Source organism: Cryptomeria japonica, chromosome 5 (assembly GCF_030272615.1).
Source record: "Cryptomeria japonica chromosome 5, Sugi_1.0, whole genome shotgun sequence".
Classification (NCBI taxonomy): Eukaryota; Viridiplantae; Streptophyta; class Pinopsida; order Cupressales; family Cupressaceae; genus Cryptomeria; species Cryptomeria japonica.
The window spans coordinates 800,729,297-800,750,404 of record NC_081409.1 but is presented as its reverse complement, the minus strand read 5'-3'; the positions used below and the strand labels follow the sequence as shown (position 1 = coordinate 800,750,404).

The following is a 21,108-nucleotide window of genomic DNA, read 5'->3' as shown; positions in this document are numbered from 1 at the left end:
TTGGCTCCCATCATCCTCACTCACCTCATCATCCTCTTTAGAATCTGAAGGCAGAAAGTAGCTTGGCTGGAAATACATTTTGAGTATGCTAATCCATTCATCTTTTGGTAGGCTTAAGAAGGAATCTGCAATGTTGTTGCCATTGACTGGTTTGACAAAGCCACTTAGAATTTCCACCACCCTTTCCCTACACTCAATAATGTCAACCAAGGGCATAAGGAAGGCTTCATAAATCATACTATCACACCAGTGGTGATCAAAGTTAAGTGTGATCCCCATGAGCCCTTTAATAGTATCAAAGACATAAACCTCTGTGACAAACAGGCTGTGGAGCTGCGTATCCAATGTTTCTTCACATTTCATGCATCCAATGTTGCCAAAATAAGCCATGGATAAATCTTAGCCCAACTCTTACACAATTCAGTGTGAGGAAACCTTCAAAGCGCCTTACTAACCATGCCCTTTGCATTTGTAGGGGCCAATATATAAAGTCTTACTTAGCTCTAGAAGATTCTACCTGCCTAATTTACCTCGACCCCAACTCTGCAAGAACCTGTCAACCCATCACTTCTGCCTATCCTCTGCAGCTCAGACCACCATCACTGCACCTTTTGAGTGTTTTGACCTGCATACAACTTCCTCCATCTATCCTACATGCACAAACCTATACTAGAGGGCCATCATCCCACTCCATCACATTTCCTTATCCATAGGTCTTTCCTGCACAAATTCGTAATCTTTGATCTCAGTGCCTTGGGATCAATTGACACTTCCACATCCTATGAATTGACTCCTAGATTGGCTAATAGGTTTGCTACTTTATTTCCCTCCCTATGTATATGTGTTATTTCATACGGTTCAATTGCTTGGAGTAAGGTCTGAATGCGTGGCAGCCATTTAGCTAGTTCAATTAAGAAATTTACCATTGGTCACCCCATTTACAATTATCTGAGAATCCCCTTCAATCTGTACATTTGTCAAACCTTTCTCTTTGCAAAGTAAAAGCCCAGCCTCGAGAGCTCTTATTTCTGCTTCATTATTTGTGGCACGGCCAATACTGCCATACGTGCCCGACACCACATTCCCATCTTTATTTTGAATAACTACTCCAAAGCCAGCCTGTCCTGGGTTGCCTCTGCAGGCCCCATCAAAGTTGAGCTTTATCCAATTGTAATGAGGTTTCTCCCATCTGACCTCTTTCCTATTGATTCTTTTTTTGGGATAATGGAATAAAGAATTTTTGAAGGACCAGTTCCTTTCCATTTCCATATCCCAATCATTGAACTTGAATTTGTTGATATTTCATGACCTACCACAGATGACTTCTTCTATGCACGTCTTAAGATCCTCTATGACGAGATCCATTGTTTTGGTCAATTCTTGGAATATCCATTTGTTTCTCTCTTTCCATATCGCCCAAACAATCATTGTTGGGTCGATCAACCATAGGACTCCCCATTTTGACTAACTGGATCATGGCCATGTGACAAGAAATTCTTTTAGAGTCATGCCTCTAACTGTATAAAGGCTAACCATTCCTAGGAACCAATCCCAATAGCTATAGGCGAACCTATAATTGAAGAGTAGATGATCCACTATTTCTTCCCCATTGTTGCATAACACACATCAACTTGGCCCTTGTATGCCTATAGTTTTCAGCCTGTCTCCAGTGAGTATTCTCCCATTTAATGTGATCCATAAGAATTCCCCTGCCTTGGGCAGCACCCATTTATTCCAGCACAACTTGCTGGGCCAATTCGGATTCAGAGCTTTATGCCTTTGGACTTCATAGCCCAGCTTCACACTGTACTCCCCTGACTTTGCTGCACACCAGAATACTCTGTCTTCTTCATCAAACACTAATATTGATTTGTTGTTAAGAAGTTCTTCTAATTTTTAACACATTTGCGTATTGCCAATAGTTATCTTTCTCCAAGTCATCATGACAACTTGCGTGCCTATATCAGATTCGATGGTGTTGACCCAATCTTGATCTTTGAAACTTTCTGCTAGAGGCGGCTCCCCGTCCCATGAGTCCCGCCAGAATTTGGCTTTAATTCCATTGCCAATCTTCCAAGAAATATGATTCATTATTATGTCCTTGCTGCTCCAAAGGAAATTCCAGGTAGGAGAGCCCCTGTCTGTGTCTACAATTGTGAAGATACGCTCAGGACCGCCAAAGTCCAAATACTTCTTCTGAAACATCTTGCACCATAATTTATTGGGGCACTTGTACATTTTCCAAGACAATTTCGCTCCTAATGCCAGGTTTTGTAGACTCATTTTCCTCAGCCATGCTCCCCCATCCTCTTTATGCATACACATTGTATCCCAATTTATCAAAGGTATCCTTTTATGCTCCTTGGCCCCATCCCACACAAACTATTTTAATAGTCCATCTAATTTTGCTCCAACCGAAATGGGCATTTGGAAACACTGCATACTTTATATCGGTATAGCTGATAGCACAAATTTTATCATTAGTAGCCATCCAGTTTGAGTAAGCCATTTATTCTTCCATTGTTCTGATTTGATCTTACAAGAATTAAGTACATCCTCCCAAATATGCATTTGCCTACATCCCATGTTAAGTCTGATCCCAAGATATTTGAAGGGAGGAACAGCAGATTGAAAGCCAAGCAACTGCGAAATGCGATTTTGTAATAGTCTTTCAGTGTTAAAAAATAAAATCTATGATTTTTCCACATTCATTACCTAGCCTAACAGTTTCATATATTCATCTAGTACCTCTTTAATTCCTTTGGCTTCATTCATTGTTGCTTCACCAAACAAGATAGTGTCATCCGTAAACTGTGAATGTGTGATGGGTTCTATTGATCTATGAGCACATACCCCACTCCACTGCCTGGTAGACTGCTTGGTTTTAATTAGATTGCTAAGAACTTCTTCCATGAGTACAAAGAGGGATGGATATAGAGGGTCCCCTTGCCTTAAACCATTGGTAGCTTTGAAAAAACCACAAACCGCACCATTGACAGGCAACGAGAAACTAACCGTGGAGATGAAGAAACTAACACAGTCAATCCACTCCTTTGAAAAGCCATAGCATCTAAGAACCTTAACCAAGAATTGCCATACCACCTTATCATAAGCTTTTGCAACATCAAGCTTAATAATCATGCCTTTATATTTTTCTTTATGAATAGAGTGCATGACTTTTGACACTAAAATAATGTTGTTCACTAACTCTCTTCCCGGGGTAAACCCATTCTAATTTTCTGATATGAGGTGGGGTAGAAGCTTGTTTAGTTTGTTGGCCATTGCTTTCAAGATGATTTTGTATATGGTGTTGCATAACGATATGGGTCTCAGATCATGCATTGAGGTACAATCTTGTTTTTTGGGAATCAGAGCAATGACTGTATTATTTATTTCTCTTACAAACTTCCCTTTTTTCCTGAATTCTTCTACAACCAACCATACATCGTGACCTAGAAATTCCAAACACTCCTGACAAAAATCAACTTTCATACCATCCGGACGCAAAGCCTTGTGGGGGTGAAGCTCGAAAGTGGCCCTTTTAACTTCTTCTAGGGAATATGGTTCGCATAGCATTTTAGCTTCCTCCACAGTTACTAGCTTCTGTACAAGCTCAGAGAGCCTGCCATCTAATGTGTCTCTTGCCTGATAGTCATTCCCTAGTATATTAACAAAATGTTCAAGTGCCACTTGTTCTAATTCAGCCTCAGTACTTCTCAAAATCCCTCCATCATCCAAGATTGTAGCAATTTTATTCTTATTTCTTCTACCTTTTGAGGTTGCATGAAATAACTTTATATTATGATCTCCTTCAGCGATCCATAATGCTCTCGATTTGTCATGCCAGTATACTTCTTCTCTATTTAATAGTTCCACATACTTCTCCTTAAGGAGCTTTTCTTTCAGATAGTCATCCCTGACCATCCCTACTAGCATAACTCATTTGTTGATTTCTTCCAGTTCATCTTCTATTCGGAGTTTCTCAATGAATATATTCTTGAATGAGGACTTGTTCCAGTATTTAATATTGTTTTTGATACTCTGAATTCTCTTTATAAAACAAAAGTTGGGGGAGCCCAAGAAGATGTCACTTTCCAGCCACCATGTTTTAAGAAGCTCGATGAATTTTGTTAATGCATAGATAGCTTCGATAAGATAAATGATTGAATGAGAGATAAATGAAGTCTCTCATTCAATCATGTATCCTATCAATTATTCAAATGAATATCATCACGCCCTCAATTGATAAGCATTCTTTATTTATACATAATTGTTTATTATCATAGAATTCCGATGTGATAATCTATTATATTAGTTGCATTCACTAATTAGAAAATTAGGATAACCATTGCAAAACCGATTTGATGATTATCGGTAAACTAAACATCAATTAGTATTTAATGATTATGCTTGAACCGATTGTTATCGAGGAGATGTAATAAACTCACACTGATTGATATTGGGTGTTAAGGAAAACATTCGAAGTATTAATATAACCATATATCGATCAGTATAAATTTGAATATAATATGCACCGATCAATGGTTAATGATTATAACCATTAGTTAAGTGATCGGTGTCTGTTAACATAGGCATCGATTCACTTCGGTTACCTTGCAATACCAAATGCCATAATTAATACCGATTGGCATATTGTTTAAACATGCTAATATGTTACGTAAGTCTTGATTAGTACCGGGTTGGAAAATATGTCACATGTTATGTGATCACCAATTAATATCGGGTTGGAAAATATGTTATGTGTTATGTGATCACCAATCAATATCGGACTGGAAAATATGTTTAACACCGGTCGATATTATATACCAAAGGGTGCGATCAAGTGGTGTCTTGATTGGTCATGTCCATAAGACATGACCAGTCAAGGTACTGCTTGATCCTCCCCTCTCATATATATATCATATGGCATTTAAGAAAAAGGAGATAGAAATTATAAAATGCTCCTCTCACCTACCATACAAAAGTAGACAATCAAATTTATCATATAAGTAGACAATACATAGATCACTAAAATATAACTACAATATATCTTGCATATTGAATTGAGAATTGAACATCATTTACATGGTATTAGAGCCAGGTTAAATCAAACTTGAGGCTGTTCAATTTTGTGGAAAATTCAAACAAGCATATATTCAACATCAAATTCTTCTAATGGGTAGTGCCATCAGATTTGAAGATCCTATCAGATTTGTTGAAGCAATTAGACAACTCCTCATCTAAGTCAGAAGTTCTTTGAGCGTGGTGATTTGGATATCCCGGTTGCTTATTCTAATGCAATCTAGATATTAAAGAAGATCAACTCTACTTTCAGGGAATCAACTGTAGTTTATACATTAAGAGCCAAGTTCTTTGTGGAATCACCAGGGAGCGATTCTATGTAAATCGAACAAGGCAATAAGAAAGGTTGCAAGTCAAAGTTTGATGGTGGATATGTGTCTCTAACTATCCATAAAATCACAGGAGTAACCAGTGCACTCTGGATGAACACTTGTTCGCAGTGCCTTGTTATCATCAGACAACAATGACTATATGATCAATTGTCGGGCATTCCTACCATGAGACAATATTATCTTGTTAAGTGCCTTTCTGTATGAGGATGGGTTCGAACATGCCGCATGAAGAGGTCTATCACATTCATAGAGTAATGATACATAAGTTGATGGATATTATCACAAGCTATTTTTGTAGAGGCGATGACATAGTACACACACCCCATGAACACAATTATGGATACAGTTGCACTACAAAGATGATGGAGTATGTAGCGTCAAAATGCGGGAGAGATGATCTTCCATCTTCCAAGCAGACACTACAAAGCAATGCAATATGGAGAGACTTCTCTTCATCTTTTTTTCTCAGCAGGGTCACACAAATACGTTTCATTTGCTTTTGAAAAAGGAGCTGAAGTAGACATTCAAGGTGACCGGAAATAGACACCTCTAGATGATGCAATTACATGTAGACAAGATGCAGTCACAAATGTCTTTATGAAACTAGAACAAATTGTTGTAGTAAATAAAATAATAATAATACTTTTTTTGATCAACAACAAAAGTTCAAGGGAGGTGGCAAGATTTTTCTCTGACATAGAGCTGATGGATTGTCTGTGTATCGAATCACTTAGCAAGTTTTTGTGATTAATAGTTCCATCTATTGAATTGGGAATTAAGGTTTATCTTTAATGTTGTTTGGCACTAGCACCACAACATTGGAAACAATACTCATATATTTGGCAGTCAATGAGCGACATGAGAAGCGATGGTCTTACTATAGACAAAACCAATTCGATACTCTCTTTCCATAGCATGTACAGATTTGCAAAGAAGGGTCTTCATTTGAATGCATGACTGGGAAGATTATTGAGGAAGATCGATGCCACATTGATACTGCTGAGTGTCCTGTACGTGGCATATGGGCTCAACATCTCACAGATCCTGGTTATGTCAGCATCTCACAGATCTTGGTTATGTCAGATGAACACAACAACTAAAAGTATGTGTATCAAAGAGCAACCATCAAATGAGATCTAAATCTTCAAGTGCAAAGAATCAGGAATGAATAATTGTTGGATTGTGAGGAAGACTAATAAACAAAGAGATAAGTAATCCATGTTTGATTAATGGTCATGAATTTCATATGTTGTTATTAATTCATGCAATTACATTATGTGTGTTATTTGTGAATCAAACATTGTCAGTAGGTGTCCACACATGACAAGATGCATTTGAATATCTTGTTTTAATTTCTTCAATGTACTATGAGAAACTTGCCCCTTACATGAAGGACTTCTTTGGAATCACAACAAAAGCAGTTAAAAGTGATGAAGAGATTGTTGCTCTTTAGGCTATAGAGTTTTGATGTACTATTTGTGATGAAGAATTCAGGAAGAATATGGAGGGGACTTTAGTGGAGATTCTAAGATTTCACATTTCCATCTATAAACAAGTATTTGCCTACAGAAGTGCAACAGTCCATGAGGAAGCAATGTTGACCATAGGGGCTCTTGTTGATGCTACTAGTGGTGAATTTTCTAATTACATACCAGCTTTCTATAAGTCATGTTTTGCGGGTGATCTTTTGAGATAAAGAAAGGATAGACCAAGAAGCATAAGAGATTTCATTCAAGGGAGAAAGAACTCGATGCTTGCATTCATAGGACTGAGTTGATGGCGGTAAGTATTTATCGAAGAAGAATAACCCATACAATTTGTCCTTGCGATCTGGTTCTTCGAAGAGGAGGTCAAATGGTTGATATCAGATTTAGAGGGAGTCTAACATTTCATCATAAGCAACCTTAGACAAGGAAGTAAGAAGGTTGATATCAGGCTCAAAGGGAGCCACACCATCATGAAGATATGCTTAATGTATTATTCTCTGTGAGAGAGAAGTTTGAGGAGCAAGCCCTTATTAACACACTCTTCTTTGTGAGGGAGAAGTTTGAGGAGAAGGCCCATGTTCCACCCTCTGGGAGTAGTCATGGTGAACGTCATGATGAGATGAAAACATCACGTTGAGCAACTCTGTGATGGGAACCTGTGCTCATATGCATTCTCACACATGGGAATAGCCATGATGAATGTCATCATGTTGAGTATCATGATGAATCGTGTTCCACCCTCTAGGAGTAGCCATGGTGGATGTCATTTCATAACTATATTATTAACAAGGATTCCTCCCTAGCTAAGAGGGAGTGTTGATGTTGTAGTGGCCACCCTTGTGAAGAGACGGATGGTATCATTGAGGATTGACCCCTTGTGAAAGGGTTCCTCCCTCATATATATAGAAGATGCAAACTCATTCTCTAATCCATTCAATTTATGTGAAGAGCAGTTTATATATTAGTTAGAGAAGATCGATCCTGTGAAGAAGGCCAATTAGATTTGTTCTTGTGAAATTTGCTTCAAGGAGTGAAGCAACATATTTTGGGCTGGTATCTTGCATTATTGCTAGACATATTTGATATATAAAGAAGACATTCTTATGCTGGGTGTTTCTCCCTCGAGTAGGAGGATTTTCCCTTGGAGATCAAACTGTAGATATTATGACCAAACCTCTTTCAGAGTGAAGGTTAATCACTTCAGAAAAGGTTTAGGTATGATAGAAAGGTAATTTTCTTTGTAATCTGTATTTGCATGTTTAATGTGTAAACTTCTTTGTCATGACAGGACATTTTTGGATTTTATCCCCTGGGTTCATATCTAAGAGGTGACGATATCTCAAGATAATGAACACTTGTATGGAGGCATTATAAGGTGACAATATTATAATGTCCAAATCAATTATCATGGTGGATCTCTAGTGGATCATGGATGAAGCCATGATTGTGTTGTGGTAAAAAATTCATATGAAGTGTTAGTGCACATACCACAACTTGGATAAGATGAGAATTTAAATCATTCTCATATGATTATCCTTAAGTATTGCGTGTTTAGGCAATATTGATATCACTTGCTTAGGTGATATCCTGTCATCACAAGATTGACGTGATGGACATGTGTATCATGTGTCTAGGTGATACTTCATATCATGTGATTAGGTGATATGACATTTGTATAAGGTGTTTTTGCACATACCACAACTTGGATAAGATGAGAATTTATGATTATCCTTAAGGCTTGCGTGTTTAGACAATACTGATATCACATGCTTAGGTGATATCCTATCATCACAAGATTTACGTGATGGAGATTTGTACCACGTGTTTAGGTTATATCATGTGATTAGGTGATATAATCTTCTAGAGTGTTAGATTGAGTGGAGAATGCTAACTATGATTTGAATTGTGATGCTTGAATATATTGTTTGCTTTTATCTTACCTAGCTAAGAGGGAGAGTTAATGCATAGATAGCTTCGATAAGATAAATGATTGAAAGAGAGATAAATGAAGTCTCTCATTCAATCATGTATCCTATCAATTATTCAAATGAATATCATCATGCCCTCAATTGATAAGCATTCTTTATTTATAAATAATTGTTTATTATCATAGAATTCCGATGTGATAATCTATTATATTAGTTGCATTCACCGATTAGCAAATCAGGATAACCATTGCAAAACCGATTTGATGATTATCGGTAAACTAAACATCAATTAGTATTTAATGATTATGCTTGAGCCGATTGTTATCGGGGAGATGTAATAAACTCACACCGATTGATATCGGGTGTTAAGGAAAACATTCAAAGTATTAATATAACCATATAACAATCAATATAACTTCAAATATAATATGCATCGATCAATGATTAATGAATATAACCATTAGTTAAGTGATCAGTGTCCATTAACATAGACACCAATTCACTTCGGTTACCTTGCAATACCAAATGCCATAATTAATACCGATTGGCATATCGGTTAAACATGCTAATATGTTACGTAAGTCTCGATTAGTATCGGGTTGGAAAATATGTCACATGTTATGTGATCACCGATTAATATCGCATTGGAAAATATGTTATGTGTAATGTGATCACCGATTAATATCGGGCTGACAAATATGTTTAACACTGGTCGATATTATATACCAAAGGGTGCGATCAAGTAGTGTCTTGATCGGTCATGTCCATAAGTCATGACCGGTCAAGGCACCGCTTGATCCTCCCCTCTCATATATATATCATATGGCATTTAAGAAAAAGGAGATAGAAATTATAAAATGCTCCTCTCACCTGCCATACAAAAGTAGACAATCAGATTTATCATATAAGTAGACAATACATAGATCAATAAAATATAAATACAATATATCTTGCATATTGAATTGAGAATTGAACATCATTTACAAATTTAGGGTCCCTCCACCACATACTCTGAAATTTGAAATAGTTTCTATTTTTAGGGGCCTCATGATTAATAGACAAAATGACCAGGAGGTGATCCGATCTAGCTTACGAAATAATTCTTGTGTCAATGGAGAAGCTACCATTGATCCACCAATCCCCTACAAAAAAATGATCCAATCTTTCCGAGATTCTTGAGAAGTTAAGCCTTCTATTGGTCCACGTGAACTTACCATTTTTCAGAATAACATCCACCACTTGACATTTCGAAATGAATTCCCTGAAATCATTCATTACTCTTGTGCTCTTTCTCAACCCTTTTTCCTTGTCATCAATATCTAAAATTGCATTGAAGTCCCCAGCCAGAATGGCCTTCTTCCTCTCTAAGGACAACAGTTGCGCATGTATCTCTGTCCAAACTCTTAGTTTTTCATCTATTTTAATCGGCCCATAGACATTAAACAGGGGAAAACCGAAACCTCCTGGTTTATACACAATGTTGCAAGACATCCAAAATTCGCTGGACTCCAGTGGAGTGACCTCAAAAACCTCTGAGTTCCACAAGATTCCTAGGCCTCCAGCAGTTCCTCTGGCATCCTGAAACAATCCCTCCCATTTATTCAGTATATGATGAATTCTGCCACCTTATGCCCATTTAACTTGGTTTCCTGAAGTAGGATCATTTCAGACTCTAACTTGGACAAAGACCTTTTGACCAAGCATCTTTTGTCAGGGGCAGTTAAGCCCCTGACATTCCATGATGTGATTCTCATTTCTGTCCAAGGGAGGCAAGGGAGGGGCTGCCTCCCTTGGAGTTCTTCATATATTCCAAAATGCTCACAATACCTTTTTCAGATGCTTTCTCATCTCTGATCTATTTATTGCTTTTTCTGCCTTTAACTCCTTTTGCTCTGCCCAGGAGAGAATTTGCTAATTGGCTAATGCATCTGGGATCTACGTTATCCAAGACATCATCATCACCCTCTCTATCTGAATTACTCATATCAACATCACTTGTGCATTCCTTGATAATGTTCACAACCTGAGAACCTATTATAGGAGATATCTCCTGGCTTGGAATAGCCACTCTTTCTTCATTATTGGTTTCCTATTCTATCTGATAAGGATGAGTGATAGGTTCAGGGTGCTTACTTGTATCAGGCAGTGATTTGTTTATCGCAGTCAGCCTTTGCTTTTGCTCATTTATTTTCTTTAACCAAACTACTTTTTCTCTATCTTCTATTCTCTGCTTAGAGTTGTATGCCCTATGCACAAAAATTCTACACCTATTGGCTTGATGAGTTTTGCTTCCACATCTTTGGCAAACAGAAAGCTCTTTCTCAATTTCAATGCCTTGCTTCCAAATTCCATTGGCTGTTCTAAGATTTATGTGGGAAGGGATTTGTTCAACCGCTGCTATTTTCATCCTAGCATATATGTATGAGTCGCTTTCAATAATTTCTTCATCAATCTCCAGAAGGGTACCGAGTGTTCACCCTATCTTCTCAAGGCACTGGTTCCCCCAGTTCTCGATAGCAAGATTAAACATTCTGATCCATACCGGGGTTTCATATACTGCAAGTCTGGTCGGGTTAAATTTGGGTGTCCAAGGCTAGATGTAAAGTGGCAAATTATCAAAAAACCAATTCTTTGAGCTTAAAATTTTATCCCTTGTTCCTTTCTCTGTGAAGATGGCCACAAAAAAACCTTTTGGTATGAATTTCACCACCACTTGATTACCCCAATTTCCCTTATCCAATGGTTAATGTTTTGCCTAGATTTCTTCGGACCAATGATTCTAGCAATAACTGTGAGATCCTCCCACATGCAATTGTCATTGCTAAATTCATCTGTTAGATCGATCTCTACCGCCCTCGACGTACTGCTTTCTTCCGTAGGGCTCTGATTTGGGAAATTAGCCTTTCCTTATGCAAATCCCTCATTATTACCAGGTGTGTGTTTTGGTCCTTGGTTGTTCCAATCGGCTTCTAATATTTGCCACTTTGCCTGCCTATCCTCTAGTTGCTCTTTGCCTTTCCCATCAGCTATACCCTACTTGCAGTCATGTGTCTGTTGTTGGAGATTGCCTTCCACCAAGAAGCCATCAATGACTTCCTTCTATGCTTCGCATTCTGTTCTCTACCTTTCGCACTCTAACTACTGCTCCTCGCTCGCCATTTTTTTTTTCTTCTAATGATGTCTAAATAATATTGAGGGAATCCCCTTCCAGCCATATTTTTAAAATTGAAAACCCTGAGCAAGCCGGACATATTTCAACATAGCCCGAGCTTCAACAATTTGATTATTTTGAATTCCAAAGGGGGAAGCAATAGTAGCAATATAAACACCATGAGAGTTTCTGATAACTCCTCCCCCTCCAGACTTCCCAGGATTGCCTTTGGCAGCCCCATCAAAATTCACCTTGACTCAATCATAACATGGAAATCTCCAGACAACATTTTCTCTCCTAATCTTATTGTCAGATTTGAAGACCTTGTTAATCAAATTCAAGTCGGTAAGGATACCCTTCTCAATGCCATTCATGTTAGAAGAAATCCATTGCTTGTTATTTATATGAGGAATATTAATGTTTTCTTTTATCACCCTACAATTTTTTTCAAAAACTACCTAAGACGTGCACTTAGCCTCCCTAAAAATTCTACTATTTCTCTCCTTTCAGATATAAAGTCATGGGAAGGATCAAGGATCATAGAATCTTGATGAGAGGGTATTTGGTGGGAAAGATCCATTGCCAGACAACTTCCTTGAGAGTATTATGCATAACCCAATCAACTTTCCATTTCTCCCAAAATTTACTCCAGATTTCCCAAGTGAAGGAGAAATGGATGAACAAATGATCCACTGATTCTTCCTCTTTCTGACATAACTCACATCTATTAGGAAGCATGAAGCCTCTATGGGTCAATTTGTCAATAGTCAGAATCCTGTTATGAACTGCAAGCCAAAAAAACATGTTAACTTTAGGAATAAGAACTCTATTCCAGATTTTAGTCCATATAGGGTTTTTGATCTGAGTGAAAGTATTATTGTAAGAAGAAGCAACAGTGAAGTTACCCCTGGAATTACTTTTCCAAAGAAACACATCATCAAAATCTTTATTAACAGAAAAGGACAATAGATCTTGCTGAAGCCCTAAAAACCCAGCATAAATAGCATCAAACCTCACCCATTTATTCTCCTTCCAGCAATTACAAACCAAGGGACCATACCTTCTTTTGCATTCATCAGTGAATTGACTACAGTCTTGGTGAAAGATAGGTTCATCTTTAATCTAGGCATCCTCCCAGAGCCTGATTTTGTCACCTTTGCTAAGGACCCATCCAGCTCTAGCTTTAGCAACTTTTATGGATTTGGTTATACTATTCCATATGAAAGACCCAGCAGGGATGTCTTCAGAGTAGAGGAGATAATGAAGGGGTTGTTCATGAATATATTTATCAAACCACACCCGATTCTAATTTTTCTTAATGCCATAAGCCCTCCATATCTGTTTAGCAAGCAGAGCTTTATGAAAAAATTTAAAAGCTGTAATACCTAACCCCCCCTTGCACTTAGGCTTACACACTTTATCCTAGGCAACCAAGGCAATCCTTTTTTTCTCTTCAACCCCTGACCAAAGTAATCTTTTCTAAATCCTTTCTAGAACTTCAGCAAATTTAGCCGGAATACCAAATAGACTAAGAGCATAGACTGGAAGGTTCTAAAGGGTAGCTTGAAGAAGCTGCAGCTTTCCTACTTGAGATTACATAGATCCTTTCCAGCCAGCCAATTTCTTGTTGAGTTTATCAATTAACAAGTTCCAGAAGGAGTTTGGGGGGACCAAACCCAGAGGCAGACCCAAATAAGTGGAGGGAAGCAATTCAACCTTGCACCCAATAATTTTAGAAATTCTATGTTGCCTTAAAATAGGGGTATTCATGAAGTAGATAGCTGACTTCTCCCAATTGACTTGCTGACCTTTCACCAAAGAATAAGAGCTAAGAGCACCTCTGAAGGCAACAACCTCCCCAACAGAGGAGTATCCCATCAAGATAGTGTCATCAACAAACTGTTGATGAGTGCAAGACACATTAGCAGAGGAAGGTTGAAGACCTTTGATGGTTTTATTCACTTTCTTTTTTTGAATCAGTCTGCTCATAATCTTTGCCAAAATGGTAAAAAGAATAGGAGAGATAGGATCTCCTTGCCTAAGCCCCCTGAAAGATTTAAAAAATCTAGACGGAGATCCATTGATAAGAATAGACAAGTTTGGGGTGGAGATTAGTTCTTTGATAATTTTAATTATTTTATCATCAAATCCAAAGGCCTCCATAATTTTGAGAAGAACCTGACATTCCACTCTGTCATAAGCTTTAGCCAAATCCAACTTTATCAAAAAACCTTCTCTGTTAGCAGCATTAAGAGAATGAATATTCTCATGCACAAGAATAATAGAGTCCAGAATCTGCCTACCAGGGACAAATCCTTTTTGCTCCTCTGAGATGATGAAGGGGAGAACAACCAGAAGTCTGGAAGTCATAATTTTAGAGATAATCTTATAAAAGGAGTTACAAAGACTTATTGGCCTGAATTTTCCCATGGAATCCACCCTAGCCACCTTAGGGATTAGGGCAATGAAAGTAGAATTGATTTCCTTAAGGATTCTTCTGGCTCCAAAAAATTCTTTAACATCATTGACCGCATCTTTCCCCACAATATGCCAATATTCCTGAAAGAAGAATATGGGAAAACCATCCGGTCCTAGAGCCTTATCCCCTTGAAAAGAAAAAAACAACTTTTTTAATTTTCTCAAGAGAAGGGATAGCAGAAAGAGCCTTATTCTAGTGAGGTTCAATAATCTTGGGAATGTTATCAACCAGGTCCTATTACTTAGCAATGTCAATCTCCCTACTACCAATAAGGAGCTGAGAGAAGAACCTAACAGCTTCATCCCCAATGTCATCATCTTTAAGAAGAATTTTGTCCTCAACAATTAATTGTGATATTCTATTAGCAGCTTTATGTTTCATGGAGGTCATGTGAAAAAAATTAGTGTTCTTATCCCCAGCTTCCAACCAGATAGCCCTGGAGCTCTATCTCCGGTAATTTTCCTCCCTAGAAATAATGTTGTGAAGTTTGACTAAAATTTCATCTTCCTTAGCCTTAGGATACTTATTATAGCCGTCTTTCCGTATTGAGTTTTGGATCTATTCTAATTCCTCCTTCAACTTTTTCTTTTATTCAAAAATATCACCAAAAACCTTCTTATTCCAGATCTTAATGTTATCTTTGATGTTTCTAAGTTTTTTAGCAACTTTATACATAGCAGATCCATTCACATCAATATTCCACCAATTGGTAATGGATTTTTCTAAAGATGAATGAGATATCCACATCTTCTCAAACTGGAAAGGAAAACACTTTTTACTCTTAACAGACTCAGCAACAAAAGAAATGGGATAAAGGTCTGGGCCAATTCTATTGATAACATACAAAGAACATCTATGAGAAAGGATCCAATCGTGAGTGATAAGGGATCTATCAAGCCTTACCTGAATGAGGTCATCTCCATCCCTTCGGTTAGACCAAGTGTAAGAGGCTCTAGTAAGATTAGTATCAATCAATGCATTAGCATTGATGAAGTCCATCAAGTCAGTCGTGCTATGCAACTGGGCTTGAGTTCCTCCAAATTTATCAGTTCCTTGTAATGGAGTGTTGAAATCTCCCATCAACAACTAGCTATCTTGGGAAAAATAACTTCTTTTCAGTTGGATTTTATCCCAGAATTTACTCCTAGCAACTTTGGAATTTGGGGCATAAATGTTAGTAACCACCCATTCCTTTCCTTCAGTGATAATTTTAACTTTCATTGATATAATATTACCATCTTCATCAATGATATCTCCTAAAATAGTTTTCTTGTTTCAGAATATAGCCACCCTACCTGAGGCCCCATTAGAGCTACTGCCATAGACCCCACCATGTTTGAAGAAATTTAAATTCTCAAATTTTTCCTTACTCATTTTGGTTTCCTGAACTAGGATGATATCTGGCTTATAGTCTCTAATAAGATTCTGTAATATATCCTGTTTGTTGAGATCATTTAGGCCTCAAATGTTCGAGGAGATTACCTTCATTTGGAAACATGATGACAGGATTCTTGTATAGTTTGCTGCCTTCTATCAGCTATGTTTTGTTTACTCTCCTGGTCCCTATGCCATTTCATGGGTTTATGACCCTGCAGAGATTTAGAAAGACCAATATCTGCCTTAGATCTGGTCCTAGTTTTTGTAAAGTTATTTCAATTTTAACTAAAGAACAAGTTATGAACTATGAATGCTATATATGGATATGAGGAATTATGTCAATGTCTAATAATTCTGATTTTTATCTGCAGGTCTGAAGGAGAGAGATCATTTAATATTTTCTATGTCTTCTCCAAATGAATTCAATTGGCATATATATCATTTAGGCAACCGGTCAATTGGTATATTGACCGGTCATGCCTTTTAGGCATGACCGATCAATGCACCCATTGATGGGTGCCTTTACAATTATACCATTAACACAATGCTAATTATCGGTTCAAAAACCCCCGATAGCATATTGTAATATCATAATATAATGACTGATCAATTTAATGAATCGGTTCATATAAACACCGATGATTCAAAGTGCACGATGAATATAATCCAACCGGTGCATTTGTTAACCAATGTTAATGCCAAATGAAGCGGTGTATTCATTAAACCCAATAACAAATATGCTCGATATAATTAAGCCTGATAACAGATGTGAATCGGTGCCAATGTTTATGCATCCGATAGCATGTATCGATGAATTTAACCCGATAACTTATAGCATTTAATATGCTATTGGGTTAATATCCCGATAGCATATTAATACCAATTAACAATTGACATTAATATGCTATCGGGTTGTTAGCCCGATAGCATAATGATAAGCAATGTTTGTACAATCTGATAATCATATGCAATATAAATCAGACATGAAGCATGTAGATAAATAACAGAACAAGGAAGGTTAGGAAGATCTTATCTTGCATAAGCTACCATGCATTAACACTCCCTCTTAGCTTTGGAAGATAGATAAGGCAACCTGCATCACATTTCCTTTTCATAACTAAGATAATGTCAGTCAGCAAAAATCATTTATACATGAGAAGTACCATCAAGACATATGATACAAAATAGAAGAACATCACTTGAGCATGTGACATAAAGTATTATTTTAACATGTGATAAAAGTAAGAGAATCATCACCTGATCATGTGAGAAATCACCAAAACATGTGATCTGTAAGATTCATCAAGATATCACCTAACACATGATATCAGTATTGCCTAACACGCAATACTTAAGGATAAGTCTATGAGAAAGGTTAGTTTCTCATCATATCCAAGTTGTGATAAGTGCAATAACATTTATAAATGTTTATCACAACATAGTCATGGCACATCCATGACTTACCAGAGATCCAACATGATCAATGGTTGAGATATCACCTACACATGATATCAGTATTGCCTAACACGCAATACAAGGATAACCATATGAGAAGTGCTTAAGTTCTCATCATATCCAAGTTGTGATAATGCAATAACATTTGTACAAATATTGTTTCACAGCATAGTCATGGCACATCCATGACTTACCAGTGATCCAACATGATTACTAGTTTGACTATCATAAGATCATCACCTTATGATGTCTACATACAAGTGTTCAGTATCTGAGAGATCGTCACCTCTTAGATATGAACACGGGTGGCAAGAAGCCAAGAGATAGTCCAAACATGACAAAGAAGTTTACACCTTAAACATCTCAAATATATGTAAGTATAGATTACAAAGCAGATTACCTTTCTATCATACCTAAACCCTTTCTGAAGTGATCAACCTTCACTCTGGAAAGAGGTTTGGTCAGATATAATTAAGCCCGTTTGAGCCCATAAAGAGCTTTCTTGAGTCTACACACATGAGACTTTGCATCATTAATTTCAAACCCTTCAGGTTGCTCTAGGTAGACTTCTTCCACGATCTCACCATTTAGGAATGTTGTCTTAACATCCGTCTGATGTACCTTCCACCCCTTTGCTACTACAATGGCTAGGACAACTCTTACTGATGTGTACCTGGCAACAGGTGCAAATGTTTCTTCGTAATCTATTCCTTCCTTCTGTGAGAACCCTCTAGCTACAAATCTAGCCTTGTGTTTTTCAATACTACCATCTCCAGAATGCTTGATTTTAAACAACCATTTAGAAGACACGACAGACTTCTTGGTTGGCCTAGGAACAATCTCCCAAACATCATTCTTCATAATGGATTGATATTCTTCAGTCATGGCATCTATCCATACTTGATGTTTGAGTGCACCTGAAACATTGTTAGGTTCAGCTTTAGAGAGATTATTCATAAGTGCAACATAGTTGATGAATTTATTAGGCCTCTTGCTTTCCTTGAAGGTTCCTGAAGGAGCAGCGAACTTTTGAGCTTCTGCTATAGTTTTGGTGGCCCATAGTGGTCTTTTCTTGCGATTATCTATAGGTGGGTCTTGTGTTTCACTTATAGTTTCCTCAAGATACTCCCTCTGAAGCTCAGGAGTAGGTTCTTCTTCTAGGTTAGGAGTAGGATTATGAATTTCAAGTTCTATTGTATTTTGGGCCCTTTTGAAGGCTAAATCTTCTTCGAAGATTACATCCCTACTGAGTTCAATATTTCTCTGCCCTTGTACATAGATTATGTAGGCTTTAGAAGTTTCACTGTATCCTACAAGTATTCCCCTTTTTCTAGAGGGTTCTAGTTTTAGTCTTTTCTCTTTAGGTACATGAATATAGACCAAACACCCAAATATCCTAAGATGGCTGATATCTGGTTTTGTCTTGGTAAAGACTTCCTCAGGAGTTTTATCTTCAAGGTGTGAATGAGGACATCTATTTTGTATGTACACAACAGTGTTAGTTGCTTCTGCCCAAAGGTTCAAGTTTAGATTTTGATCTAGTATCATGGCTTTGACAGCTTCTACTATGGTCCTATTTTTCCTTTCAGCTACTCCATTTTGTTGTGGATTATAAGGTATTGTCAACTCCCTCTTAATCCTAGAATTTTTACAAAAGTCTTTAAATAGTCCTGATGTGTATTCCCCCCCATTGTCAGTTCTTAAGGTTTTAATTTTGTTTTCAGAGAGATTTTCTGTTAATGTTTTAAACTCTTTAAACCTACTTAGGATCTCTTCTGATTCTTTACATTTCAGAAAGTAGATCCACATCTTCCTAGAGTAGTCATCAACAAAAATTACATAGTACAAAAATCCCCCTAGCGAGGGTACGGACATAGGTCCACATATATCAGAATAAATTAACTCCAAAACTTTGCTAGTTTTCCTAGTACTATTCTGGAATGCATTTTTGGTATCTTTACCTAAGGCACACCCTTTGTATTCCTCTGAATGATATTGCTTCAACTTAGGTAGACCTGTGACAAGGTTTCCCATGGTTGACAAAGCTCTATAATTCAGATGGCCTAATCTCTTGTGCCATACTTCATTTGCATTAGTTGCTTCATGGATCAATGCTAGATTGGGCTCTGCACATAGCTCATACAAATAGCCTTGTCTTTGACCAATGACCTTAGCGTCTTTGATGGAGGATCTCTTTGGCCAAGCCAACACCTTGTTTTCCATGAAGGTCACTCTGTATCCTTGATCTTCTAGTGTTGATATGGAGATTAGATTTCTTTTGATGCCTAGAACATATAGTACTTCTTCAAGTCGTAGTGACATGCCTGTCTTCAATTTGATGGTGCAGGTTCCAATTCCTCTGACTGGATGTGAAGAATCATCTCCGATGGTTACTTCCTCATCATCTTTCTCTATCATGGAGTCTAGTATTTCTCTAAAGCCGGTGATGTGTCTGGATGAACCACTGTCAATCACCCATGAGTTAGATTTGTTTGAAGCATGGCTTGTAAGTGCTGAGTAGAGGACATAGTTCTCGGAGTCATTTTCTCTTCTAGATTTCCTCACTTTTGCAAATGTGGCTTGCTTTCCTTTCTCCAGACAGTTTGCAACATAGTGTCCGAATTTGTCACACCTATAACATTGAACATGTGATAGGTCTTTCTTAGAAGTGTTCTTGCCTTGTTTAGCTCTTCTTTTCCTGAATTGCTTCTTTTTGTACTTCTTATTGATGTTTGTATTTAGGACTTGCAAGTCTTCATCTATATTCTTCTATTTTATTCCTACCTTGTTCAATTTGGATTCTTCTTGTAGACAGTCATCTCTTAGTCTTTCAAACTTAGGATATTTGGACCTAGCACTGATGCCTTGGATGAATGTGTTCCATCCACTAGGCAATCCATCTAGAGCAATGAGTGTTAACTCTTTGCTTTGGATGTCGTATCCAAGGGAAGCTAGGTCATCTCTTAGGCTTGATATCCTCATGAAGTAGGAGTTAATTGTCTCCCCTTTGTTCATACTGATATGGTTGATCTCTCATTTTAATGCCAGAGTACGACTTGCATTTGATATCTCAAATGTCCTTTCAAGTGCCTTGAACATTTTATAAGCTGTCTCCTGCTTTCTAATGATGGGCATTATATTATTTCTTACCCCATCCACTATTATTTTAATAGTCTTATCATTTCCCTCGATCCATGTGGATTTCTCGATTTCATCTTCTGGTTGTGCACTTTCAGTTTGGACATATGAATCAACTTTGTTTTCTCTTAAAATCATTTTGATTCTAAACTTCCAAGCTGAAAAATCTTCGCTACCTCCGAGTCTTTCTTCGAATCTGATAGCGTTGGCCATTATGGAAATGTGATGTAGTTTGTAACTTAGTCCTTGAATTTTATCAAAATTGAATAGCCTTAGGTTCGATTAACCTGGCTCTGATACCATGTAAAGTTATTTCAATTTTAATTAAAGAACAAGTTATGAACTATGAATGCTATATATGGATATGAGGAATTATGTCAATGTCTAATAATTCTGATTTTTATCTGCAGGTCTGAAGGAGAGAGATCATTCAATATTTTCTATGTCTTCTCCAAATGAATTCAATTGGCATATATATCATCTAGGCAACCGGTCAATTGGTGTATTGACCGGTCATGCCTTTTAGGCATGACCGATCAATGCACCCATTGATCGGCGCCTTTACAATTATACCATTAACACAATGTTGATTATCGGTTCAAAAACCCCCGATAGCATATTGTAATATCATAATATAATGACTGATCAATTTAATGAATCGGTTCATATAAACACCGAT

The 21,108-nt window shown here is 37.4% G+C and overlaps 1 protein-coding gene across 1 annotated transcript; it reads right to left on the bottom strand.

Moving 5' to 3' along the window:
* Nucleotides 1-906: 906 nt before the first annotated feature.
* On the bottom strand, nt 907-3,924 carry LOC131876189 (uncharacterized). The gene is made up of 2 exons (XM_059221014.1): nt 3,407-3,924; nt 907-1,135 (listed from the first exon to the last, which is right to left on the bottom strand). The coding sequence occupies exons 1-2, from the start codon at nt 3,922-3,924 to the stop codon at nt 907-909; spliced, it is 747 nt and encodes a 248-aa protein (XP_059076997.1).
* Between the last annotated feature and the right edge of the window lie 17,184 nt (nt 3,925-21,108).